Here is a 12,837-nt window from a genome sequence, read left to right as displayed (position 1 = left end):
CAGCTCAGCACAGCACAAAGTGTTTTAGTCCATAGATGGAGCCTAGTTTTAGCCACATGGCCCCCACACTCTTCAGCAAGAAGTGACATAGACTTCATGTTCATTATGGCCAAATAGTAAGTTTACTTCAGTCTGAAATTAATGTCTACCAAAGTCTGAAAATCACTGTGTGGTTTTCAGGATTGTCATGCACTACCGGACACATAATTTCTTATTAATTATATTATTATATTAACTATTTAGTTTTTTGCTGTTTTTATCAGTTTAAAGCGTTTTTTTTTGCTAGCCATCTTTTGCCATGGTTATGTGTGGTGGCAGAGAGAAACTGAGACTGAGAATGCAGGCAAAGGAGATGGAGAGGTTTGTTGGGCTTCCACACGACCTAGCACCGAAGGTGATCAGGCAATAGTAGTAGTTATTAACTTCCAGAGCTTGAGCAAATGTAAAGCATCTTATGAGTTAATATTTAGCAAAATAAGTTAATAATAAGTTATGACTATGGCACCGCATTGTAAAGAAAATGCTGTGGTCACTATCGTAACAATACAGTCACTACCGAAACACTGGTTGTTTTGTCAAAAATGTAAAATAGTGAGTTATCAACCAATATTTTCAGATCATGATTGGTGTATGTGTAATGTCAACTATCATTGATGCTGAAATCAATATAATCAACATTATATATTATACAAAGATATATAGCATATATATATTTTGATTAATTTCAATAATTCAACATAAAGATCTGTTAAAATATTAATTTTAATGAATATAATTGTGGAAACCACATACTGTACATACATTTGTTTAAATGGTCTGTACAGGGGGGAACAGATTTAAAACAAGTATCTTTGTTTTCCTATGTTTTCGGTAGTGACACATTTTGGGAGAGTAAATATATTCCAAAAAAATCACACCGGTGTGAAGTGAGGGGCGATAATAAAGTCTAACTCATGTTGATTAGGTGATGTAATGGTGAACCATTAAACCTGTATAGGAGGCTGTCATTCCATATATATCTAAATAACAATATTATGTATGATGTGATTGAAATGATACTATATATACTGATGCCTAACTTCTAATAAAAATATAAATGAACATAAAAAAAACATAGAACAGGCCAGCTCCATATTTGGAGATCTGGGGGGATCTGGATTTGGGCCCTGTCCCGGAGCCTGGGCAGAGGCTTTTGTGCATGGTTCTGGACAACCGTGGGTCGACACCGGGCACTGCACTCCCTGTGGTGGTGTGGAGCGCGTGTGTCAAATTTGAAGTTGGTGGAGCGAAACGGTTCTCTGGATTGCAGACATACAGAGATAGTTAGATTAGCTAAATATATTAACTAATAGTGAAGTGAGGGGCGCTCTTATCATCGTACAGTTGGAGGCCATCGATATTGTCCTTTTCTTTTTGCTGAGGTTTGCGTGATCTGCGCAAAAGGACAGTTAACCCATTTTGGGCGGGAACCCCTTTTGGTGTTTTAAACATTATAATTTAGCTATTGAAAAATAGCAGATCTACAAGCTCATAGCGCGCCACCGAGTGGTGCGCTACGAGCTTTGTAGGTCTGCTATTTTTGAAAAATCGTGAAAATATTTATTTCAGAAAACTGGAGGATTTAGAAGGATTTTTAAAAAATTTGAGGTCAGGCCTAAATGGGTCAAATGATAAGGGACAATATCGGTGGCACCCAACTGTACATCATCATGACGTAAAATAGACACGATGTCTATTTGCTCAGACACTGACGTAGAATTGTCCATTCATTGTCAATGGGAATTTAATGTTTGTGTAGGACAAAGTTGGTGCACACATTGTGCGATGGCTGAGCATCGCATAAAGGGTGTACCACATTAGCTAATAAAGAACAAAGATGGGATGAAAAATAGGGTGCTCAAACTCAAATCCCTGAACGGGTATGGACTAGTTAACTTAAATTAAAGTTAATAGCACATCTTACATTTCATTCTGTATCACATACTGTACATGCTCCCTCATGCCAAATTGTAGGAAATAAAGTAACTTAATTGAACAGTAGTACAATAGTTACTACAGTAGTTCATAAATACACCAAGGCTTACTATTTGAAATGTGAATTTACTCCTTTATGAATTTGCACGTTATATCTTTATAGACAAACATTAAACCTGTATATAGGAGGGGACTTTTGAGGGGCGCCCCTCAAAAGTCACACCCGTGTGAAGTGAGGGGCGCTTTGTGTTGCCACAAATTTCCGTCATATTTGGCAGAAATTTGACCTAATTTCTCCTTTCATTGTCAATGGCAAATATTGAGACGTGTGGGGACAAACGCTATATATAGGAGGGGCTAGTGCCCCTCAAAAAAAGGCAGCAGTGTACTTTGCAGTATAATTATTGGAATAGCTATCTGCCCAATTGTACGTTTATTTAAGCAGGTTTAGAAGTTATGCCTAATTGTGCACATTGTTGCACTTTACAAGGCTATCTTGATGGAGGAAAATCACTGCTGCCAGGATCACTGGAGTCTCCTTTAATATCAATATATTTCAGTTCACTACCAGCTCTCTGAAGATGCTAATAACCTCCACTGTAACTGTGTGTGCCGTTTAGTTTGTTGTTTACGAATTGGACGTTTTATGTAATGAGATTAATTTGCATTGAAATGGGCAAAGCTTGTGCCACATCATTTATGTGCAAAGCTTCCGGTCTTACTCAAGGTTTAGAGGTTTGAGGTTAGGTTTAACAGAGCACCTTAAAAATGCTAATTTTAGTAACCTAAAGTGTACATTTTATCAAGTTTTAATAAAGGAAATAAGTTAATATAAACCTGAGGGTAATATTAAACATGACACTGGCACATACGCAAACCGTGTCATTACATCTATGCTATTCAGAGAGGCTTATTGGCTAACACTTCCTCCACAATGTGCTTCCTATATGAACTGACATCCATAATATTTGCAGACAGATACAGGCTCATGGATTTTCTGTTGTTGTCTCCCCCCCCCTGCACAGACTGTAAAGCTCAATAAACCATTACAAAACACTGCTCAATTGATGAAGATAAGCTAAGCAGAGATAATAGAGTGCTGTGGACTTGATGAAGTTGGGAGGAACGGACAGTTTTACACATCTGTAGTATTGATTAAGTTCAGGTACGGACATTGTGTTTCTATGAAGAGTTGTCATGAATGGACAGCTCTATACCCCAATAAATAATAACACTTTAACTGACTGGATTGGATTTAGATTTGGTTCCGAGTCAAAAAGTGTGAATAACATACAGCAACTCAAGATCTTTGCAGTGTATGTGCATAGCGGCACACTGCATGCACAAACAAAAGGAAACAAGTCTATAGAAAAATGCATATCTCACACAATATATAGCCACACACTCCCTCGCTCACACACAAAGAGAACTGAATGATCCCTTCTCTCGGTGTGCCTTGATGCGTAGTTATTTGTAGGAGGTGATTATTGTTCAGCTTGACGCTGCCCTAGTTGCAACACGGAATTAAGTGCTGCTGCTTTTCTGGCTCTTTTTCTATTAGACTCAGGGTGCATACATGGGGCGGATGTGAGGATTATGTTTTATTATTCTATCAGGCTCTAGAGAGCACAGCCAGGTATGGCAGTGGTTCTCAACATGTGGGCTCTGAGGATATTGCAAGTGTTCCCCCAAATAATTGTCAAAACACCAAGATGTTATTGCTATAACATTAATATTAAAAATCACTTATCATCGTACATCATCATGCATAATCTCATACTGGCCAATCAGAATGCCTGTTGCCTGTGATTGGTTAGCTGATTTGCTCGTTTACATATGACGTACATTTTCCCTTCAATGTCAATGGCGTTTAATGTTTTGATATTTAATCATATTTAGCGGAATCTTGACCTAATTTGTCCGTTCATTGTCAATGGCAAATCTTGAGACGTGTGGGGACAAAAGCTGTATAGGAGGGGCTAGCCCCTCAAAAATGTATATGTAAAAAAATCACACCCATGTGAAGTGAGGGGCGCTCTTATCATTATACATCATACATCTCATAAATAACTGAATTTATGTTATTGGTTAGCCGATTTGCTCGTCTACTTATGATGTAAAGTTTCCCTTCATTGTCAATGGCATTTAATGTTTGTGTTGCCACAAATGTACGTCATATTTGGCGGACATTTGACCAAATTTCTCCTTTCATTGTCAATAGCAAATATTGTGTGGGGACAAAAGCTGTATATAGGAGGGCCTAAAACTTTAAGAAATAGTCTTAATTGTGATGAATAGGAACCTAACCTAGATTTATGCATGTACTGTATTGTAGCCTACTGTACAGTAGTTGAAAATGCACTCAATTACTGTACAGGTGAAAATGTCTCTGTCAAGTAAGTATCCAGCAGGGTATGCTTTTCCTCTTCTGAATAATTAGTAGGCCTATCAATAATACTAGTGAAAATAGCAAATCTGCTATTGCCACTATATTTGAAATGGGGCTTAATTCATAATGTACATTTTCCCTTCCTAGAAATGTCAAAAGTGATTGATTAAATGATTGATTGAATACTTTATTGGCAGAAATGTAATCAGTACAGGGTACAGTCAAACACACGTCCAAAGGGATCACCGAAAAAGTCCTTGTCGTCTTGTTTCCATTCAGGTTCTGGGTATATTCAATTCATAACGTGACATGAAAAATAACAACAAAATTCAAATCATCATAAAAGGTAAAAAAAAAATAACTATACTATAGGGGGGGGGGGGGGGTAATCATTTCTTCTCCCTTTGGCATGCTGAAAGGTGGATTTTCAGGCCTGTTTTAAAGGACGCCAGGGATTTGGGAGGGAGTCAGGGCATTCCACACTTGGGTAGCAGTGCTGTAGAAGGAGAATTTGCCCATGTTTGTTTTGAAAGTGGGTGGTACCGGTTGTATTGTGGCTGTGGGAGTCGCTTGCTTTTTTGATGTAGTTTGTCAGGTATGCGGGTACAGAGGGCATAGAGGGCAAAGCTGCATTTACAATTTTAAATGTCAGTCCCAATTTAAATTGCTTAACTCTGTAGTACAGTTTTTCAAAATAAATACAAAAGTAAATGTGCTTTGTTACTGTCCATGACTGTTGGTCTGGGACATAGTGCCATGAAGGTTATACGGGCAGGAAAGAACACCAGACCCTCCAGTCAACACAGGAGCAGACTGTGCTCAGGCAAGCACAGAGATTAATAGTCTGACTTATCTCATATGTATTCTGAGTTCTCCATGTCGAGAATGAGCTCGTACCGTGCTTCCTGACGATACAGAGTACCCCAATGTAAACTCAACCGTTTAAAAAAAGATATTTACCTCAATTAAACATTTAAATAATGTTGCTTGAGACTGCAAGTTTTGTGCGATAGCTCCCTGGTATCCTTAGTGTTCTTATCACAAGTGGTTGTATAAAATGCGCAAGAAGTGAATTATGTGTAATGAGTGTAAAATGCACAAGAAGTGAATTATGTGTAATGTGTGGTTGTGATTTGCTACACTATGTGCTGCTTTGTTTTTTATGTTGTTGTTGTTTTATTACTCTATGAGGGCAGCTACACAATAAAATCATTATGGTACTTTAACTCTGAAGAGTAAGGCCTGTACGGGTCCATTTGGTTATATTCGTACACTCTTCAAAGGCTCTGAACAATCTGAAAAGATTGCGCACTTTGCATAGTGTTAACCCACACTTTTGTGTGATACTGCATATTGTAGATTGGGAAGCAGAGAGTTTGCATTTTGCTCATACAAGAGAAAGAGGCTGCAATCTAAAAAGTTGAATTACACTACACTGCAGCTTACTTTCAGAGGAAGAGGAGAGACGATAACAAAATATCCTCTGTTCCCTTATCACGAAGATGTTTATCAAGACAGAAGGGCTATGGGGTGTACAGTGCGACTGTGCGTATGCAATGCATGCATGTGTGAGACCACTGCTATTCCAATTGCAGAAAATCTGAGGGAGAATCTGAACTCTGGTTTCAAGAACACACACACACACACACACACACACACACACACACACACACACACACACACACACACACACACACACACACACACACACACACACACACACACACACACACACACACACACACACACACACACACACACACACACACACACACACACACACAAAATGTTTCCCACCTATGAATAATTGGCTGTTGAGTTGCAGATGGATGTGTCCGTCTGTGGGAGCCTCCTGCGTGGCAACGGGGTGAGCATCGATGCGGAGCGATGCCTCCTTGACGTTACGCTCGGCTCGCACACTGTGCCACCTGTTGTCGTTTAGCGGTGCGCTGGCTACCACGCGCACTGCCAGCGGCCCGTTCCCCACATCAAAGGAGAAGAGCACCTCTGTGGAGGCTTGACGATGGAGGACAAGGGGAATGTAACAGAGAGGTACATAGGGAGGGGGAGAGAGGTGTATGCGTGTGCGGCGGGTACAGAAGTACGGGGTTGGATGGGGAAGAGGGGAATTGGAGGGAACACAGACAGAATTTAAAGAGTAATGGGGGAATTCGGGGTGACATACAGAGAAGGAAGGAAGTGATGGTGGGGCGGGGGATGGGGTGATGTGAGGACAAAAGGAAGAGAGTCACACATCATTGCTGTCACGCTGTGTGGACTATTTGAATTGCTGTGCGATTGTCTCGGCAGAGTCGGTTTGACTCTGCGCCGTCAAATAATGACTGACTGATGGGCAAACTTACTCTGACATGGTGAGATAATTGTGTCCCCTGAGGAGAGAGACACTGACTACACTTCATTGGTTAAACTCATCGCTGGATCGCTCAGCTCACAGCGACAGACTGAGATTGACGTGCTGGAACAACATCACAGACCTCACGTCTTTTCCTGTTTGGACTCCCTGATAATGACTCACGTGACTGGAGAATGGAGATCGACAGCTCTTTAAACTCAAGATACCAAAAGTGAAATTGCCTTAAAAGACGATGATAAGGATAATGATGGAAGAGGTAGCGTTGAGGTATACTCATGGCCAACTTTGTTAAAGTGACATAATGTTGATATATTGTGCATCAATTTCTGTAAAATATCTGTGGCCACAACTGCTAAAGAACAATTACAGGGTTATACAGGATTTATCTCTGATCAATGAGTGCCGTATGATACATTTAGAATATTGAATGACATTTTGACTGCTGAACCCGACTTTCCCGTACTAATTGATAAAGACCTATTATATGTCCCTGCCGAACCCGACTTTTGTTTTATTTGTTTTATTCACCAATTTTGATAACTTTTGAGACATACAAGGTTTTCTGCAGAAACATTGTAATGGGATGCATCACACGTTTGGATCACATGACCCGAACAAAACTGATGCTCGCTTCTGCTGGGAAATCAAGTCTCAATGCAATCCTATTGGCAATGGTGGCAGGCTACGGGAAAAGCGACCATGTTATTTTAACCTACCTACCTGCACGAGGTGTGATTCTTCAAAGGTTAGTGAAAAACTGCAGCAGTGAAGTTATTTTCACGATCGCTGCGGCAGTGAAGTTATTTTCACGATCGCACTAAATGTGTTAAGAAATCACAGATTGAGAAGGCTGCACCTGGCGTGACTTATTCTCTTAAACATTCTTATCTCCTCTCTAGGGTAAGGCACACATTTCTCTTTGGATCTCGAGAGTTTGGGAACCCCTGCATTGGCCAAAAGGAATCTCAGATGTGTACCTAACAATATCGATTGTCATCAAGCATTCCAATCAACATGAAAATGCCTTCGCAAAAAAAGTCTTTGCCATATTCTGCTTTGGGAGTTTCATTATTTTAAATAGAAAATGAACATCTGAATAAATCTTATTTTAGTTGCATAATTTTGTCACAATTGTTTCCTATGCTGGCTCCAGACAATGACAGGCTTCAGTTAAACCATTAGTCAGTGCTGTTCTACCTCCTTATATTATATCTGCCTGCAAAAGACATCCTCCAACCTGCTGTTCATCTGTTGGCAGGCCAGACAGATGGCTGCATAAAGGTCTAATGACCAAGTCAGAACAGGCCAGTCGGAAAAGTGTGCATGTTTGCATGACAGGACTCTTCGACAGGACTCTTCGAAATTGTTTCGTGACAGAATGGCCTCCGCGCCATTCTGTGACGAAACAACACAACACATTGCAATGTGATGTGTTGTGAGCTTATGTACTGTGGTTAGAGACATCAGGTTGACAGTAGGTTAAGTTATTGTGATAAATGTCAGAAGGACTCAGGGAGACAGGGTGTGTGTGTGTGTGTGTGTGTGTGTGTGTGTGTGTGTGTGTGTGTGTGTGTGTGTGTGTGTGTGTGTGTGTGTGTGTGTGTGTGTGCGTGTGTGTGTGTGTGTGTGTGTGTGTGTGTGTGTGTGTGTGTGTGTGTGTGTGAAACGTATGAGATGGAGACAACAGTAGCCCACAGGAACGCCTATCTGCTCCCGATGAACAGGTTGCTGTCTTGGTTGCCTCTGTGTGTGGATGTGTGAATGGGCGAGTGAAAAGCGATATAGGTGTTAATAAAAGGTGTTGTAAAACCATCCACTCTGAAGGACAGGAAAGTGGAGTGTTTAAGTAGCAACTTTGTGTGCATGTGTGTGAGGGAAATATTGAGAGAGACAGTGATTGACAGCGGAAGAAGAGAGCTACAGTAGCATGATGTGAAACATCTGTATGACTTTTAGGTTTAGACGAGATAGGAAAAGGGATCTGGACAGAATCCATCAACTGCAGCTGAGTTTGAATTCATGTAATCTAGATTTGACTTACAGTTGAGTTCAATCCGGATGAAGTCCTTGATACCCAGATTTTCCAGGAACACGCCAGAGGAGGCGGTGGTTTTAAACAAGAAGGAGATATCGGCACTCAGCTCTCCATGAAATGTGGGGAAGTGGAGGTATGAGGTCTCCTTGTCGAAGAACGCCGCATTCCAAAAGTTCTCTGGAAAACAAATGAAACCTCATTATAGCGTGCAGCCTTTTAATGAAAATTACATGGCAAACAAATGAGCCAACTGTTCAGCTAATTAGCAAACAACAAAGGCATAATTCAAGCTATGTTCTCCCAGATAGGGTGATTCATCCTGTGTAGAGCATGTATTTATTTACCTAGATAACCAAGGGCTGCAATTATGAATACATGAAAGGCTTAAAAAAAACAATGTATGTATGTATTCTATTAGACTACTATCGGGAAAAAGAACAAAAAAAGGGGACTAATGTTTTTACAGATGCAGTAATGGTAATTATTAGCCTGTATGTGGTTGTAACCTCACGACTTCATTAACCAGCAGAGTGACAGGAGTATGTCGGGTGAAAACCTTGTATGTGGAAAAGACTTGTAGTCCAGACATCATTGCATTAATCTGTCTATTGGACGAGTGAGACAACGAACATAAAACTTGCAGGCTGTAGCTTTAATGCCCTTGAATCTTTCATGTGTGAGATACACCAGCGCAAATATAACATGGTATAACATGACCTCCAAGGGTGTATACCACATTTTAATTATTAATGTTTATGATTATAAAGTAAAGAAAACAACAGCTGGCAGTGACTGTTTCCATTTTCTGTTTCTAATGATGTTATTTCAAATTCAAAAGCAGGCCGTCTTCGTGTGTAGCCTGTACACAGTTTGAAATAACCTGTAAATGAATTACAAGAAAATCCGTTCTCCTGGGATTCTCTGTGAGAGGTGGCGACTTTTGTGTCTGTCTCAAACTCGCTTCAAGAGAATTGCCAGCCTACTATTACTATAAAGTACAATGTTTTCATTTGAATCATTGCGAGTAAAATGCAATCTATCTAAACATGCACCATGTCTCTGTACATCTGTATATACATACATACACTGTACGTGTGTACGGCTGTAATGCACGTAACTCGAGAACCATTCGCACCACGACTTCAAATTCGACACACATGTTCCACACCCCCACAGGGAGTGCAGTGCCCGGTGTCAAATACCCCTACCCATGCTCCATATATGGAGCTGGCCTGTTCTGACATCATGACACTCCATATTTGGGCATGCCTGACACAGAACTCCATATATAGGAATAAAGGGACACAGAGAGACAGATACAGAAATCTCCATATATGGGCATTAAAGGGACACAGATAGATGGGTGAAACGGGTACTCTGACACGGGTACAACGGGTATTGCATAGCCGGGTGGGGCATGGATCTCCAACTCGTTACCGACTCGGTGTTCTACAGCCGGGCACCGTTCTAGTGGTACTAAAAGAGGGCAAGGGGCATCAACATTCACATGATGTCAGCATCACGTTTATATACAGGCCAAACTGAATTCGGACTTACTGTCCCCATGGCAGCGGAGAGATCCCACCCTGTAGGCAGCCTCTGACTGTGGTCTGTAGATGTCCCCCAGCACCAGGGACCACACGGGGAGACTCTCCTTATGGGTCAGCAAACCCCTGTCATTAGTCCTGAAGGAAGGAAGGGATGGGAACGATGGGTTTAGAATGACAAATACAAACATTTTAACGTAACTGATTGCGATGATTATAGTACAGCTACAGTTCTACCCACTACTGTAAGCCTGTTGTTGCCCACCTACAAAAAAACCTTCCAGGACTGTATACTATAGTACAGTACAGTAGCACCGTCTGATTAAATTTTGATGGGCAGCAGAAGCTCTAGAGTGTAGAAATAGCACAGCTTGGACAGGGAGATGACAGCAGGGAAGGGGTTTGTCTGTAGAGTCAGCACTGAAATTGGCTACAGCCCAGTGAATGTGTCTAATGTATGCCTACATATTGTAGCATGCATCCCAGGGGTGTGCCAATGCAGCTGTTCTGAAACATTTCATGTCAAGGACCCCCAAACTGATATGAATTTGGCCGTGGACTGTTGATTTTATGCCCATAAGAGGACATTAGCCGCCACCCCTGGGGGGTTGCGGGACCCCCCACTTTAAAAAACACTGTGCTAATGGACAGAGAAGGACTTCCCATGCAGCATGCCTTGGTGCACACACATAAACATATTGTTTTTGTGTTATCATTAATTATGTTATTAGTTATTTGTTACATGCAGGGATGCCCAGATTCCGATCATTTGATTTTGAGTATCTGCCGATACCGACTTTTCCAGATATTTATAATTATATAGAACACATATGCCATATCACAATAGTACAATATCCAAATTCCGATCCGATTCCGATCATTTGAAAACGATGCGATCGGCCCCGATTTCCGATCAAACATTGGAACTATCCCATTGAGATAGCTAGTGTCGACACTCTCATACTATTCCACTCAGGTTTTAGGTTAACACCGGGTGACGGTAGTGGCATATAATGCTGAAGATGCTAACCTCTCTCCCTGCCTGGTACGATGGCACCAGTGACCATAGTGCTGCGAGGTCACTGACAAGAGCAGCTAGAAAACGGTGACAACATCACAACATACCCTGTCAGACGATCTACCCAGAGGAATCGCTAACTATGTGGTGCCACACTCATGGCCGCCCTGAAGAAGACATTAGGACAACCAAGAGGATGCCAGGAATCACCTAACAGCCAGAAGAAAGGAGAGTCCATGAAGATGTAGTCCTGCAGGCTTCTATTCAGGGACTCGTGCACAGAACGAGCAGAATCAATTCTACATTCCAGTAGACAGTTTGGCACTGTGAGGGAACTGCAGTCCAAGCTGACATCCCCTCCCTCTGAACACAGGATCGGTCAGATAATTGAAAGACTATGTATAAAATGTGACCTGACGTGAGAGCTTCTCTCTCCCTGGTCCGGACAGGGAATCAGGTCAACACCCATGACTCCCTGAACTCAGGTTGGCCACCGATGACAAAACCGATTAGAGTTGTGACGAGGGAGAGGGCCCCGATGAGAGGAAAAATGTCTACCTAATCGATCCTGCAGAAAGCTTTGGCCACTAAGAGCTTGTACAATGTTTTCTGGCTGGCTGACATCCAAGATGCGTGCATCATCGGTTTTGGACCCATTAGATTTTTTGGGGAGCCACAGTGTATTATCTGGACTAAGTCTCATCCCCATGAGACTAATAGGCAATTCACACTGAGAGGGACTGAATCCGTTTCATTGGAACCGTTTCCGAATATGGTTGCCTGGTCCCCGATGTGCCTGATTCACATTGCCCGAGATTCAACAGCGCACCCGGGTACACTTGCATAACACACTTTGATCCTCCATATGGCGGTGTGCTTGATGGCTGGTGCGCACGGACAATGACCATCAACTCTGCGACATTGTCTCCAATAAATCCAGACTGCATTGCATTGCCTCTTTTGGCTCTTTGCCGTTATACTACTTCACTGTCAGCCTGCCTGCTATTCACTGTGTCAGTCAGTTCTGTGCTCCAGTGTCGTGTTTGATATTAGTTTAATGGATTCTACTTTAGCATTATTATTATTTTGTTTTACTTTGGAAACTATGCCAAGCAAAGCCCAAGAGTTGTTGTGACGGACGCAACGGGAGAGAGAGAGAGAGAGAGAGAGACTCCACTGCCGTATTACGCACAAGACGCAGTGTGAGAACGAGAGAGAGGGAGAGGGGGAGAGAGAGACTCCACATGCAATACGGTGACAGATCCGTCTTGAACACATGACTATAGAGACAGAATCTGGAGGAGTAATATCAAAAAAATTGTTTTTCAAAAGTCGGCCTCCTGGTGGCACTATAACAGGCCGTTGTGGAAAATATGGGGCAGAGGTTCATCGTTGGCATCCAGAGAGTGTGCGTGCAAAATTCGGCACCGACCGGGTTAACGGTGCCGGAGATTAACTGGTATGAGACGGACGGACACACACACGGACTCACACACACAC

At 41.9% G+C, this 12,837-nt stretch overlaps 1 protein-coding gene across 1 annotated transcript in view; it reads right to left on the bottom strand.

The window, feature by feature from the left end:
* LOC306926640 (contactin-associated protein-like 4) overlaps positions 1-12,837 on the bottom strand; it is a 146,293-nt gene that overhangs the window by 23,432 nt on the left and 110,024 nt on the right. Inside the window, exons 15-17 of the mRNA XM_079506011.1 lie at positions 10,330-10,457; positions 8,779-8,949; positions 6,161-6,379 (exon numbers count right to left, since the gene is read on the bottom strand). Coding sequence (XP_079362137.1) covers positions 6,161-6,379; positions 8,779-8,949; positions 10,330-10,457 — 518 coding nt within the window. The remainder of the gene's footprint in view (positions 1-6,160; positions 6,380-8,778; positions 8,950-10,329; positions 10,458-12,837) is intronic.

The sequence above is a fragment of the Electrona antarctica genome, assembly GCF_951216825.1.
Source record: "Electrona antarctica genome assembly, chromosome: 7".
Classification (NCBI taxonomy): domain Eukaryota; kingdom Metazoa; phylum Chordata; class Actinopteri; order Myctophiformes; family Myctophidae; genus Electrona; species Electrona antarctica.
This window is presented reverse-complemented; position numbering and strand designations above follow the sequence as displayed.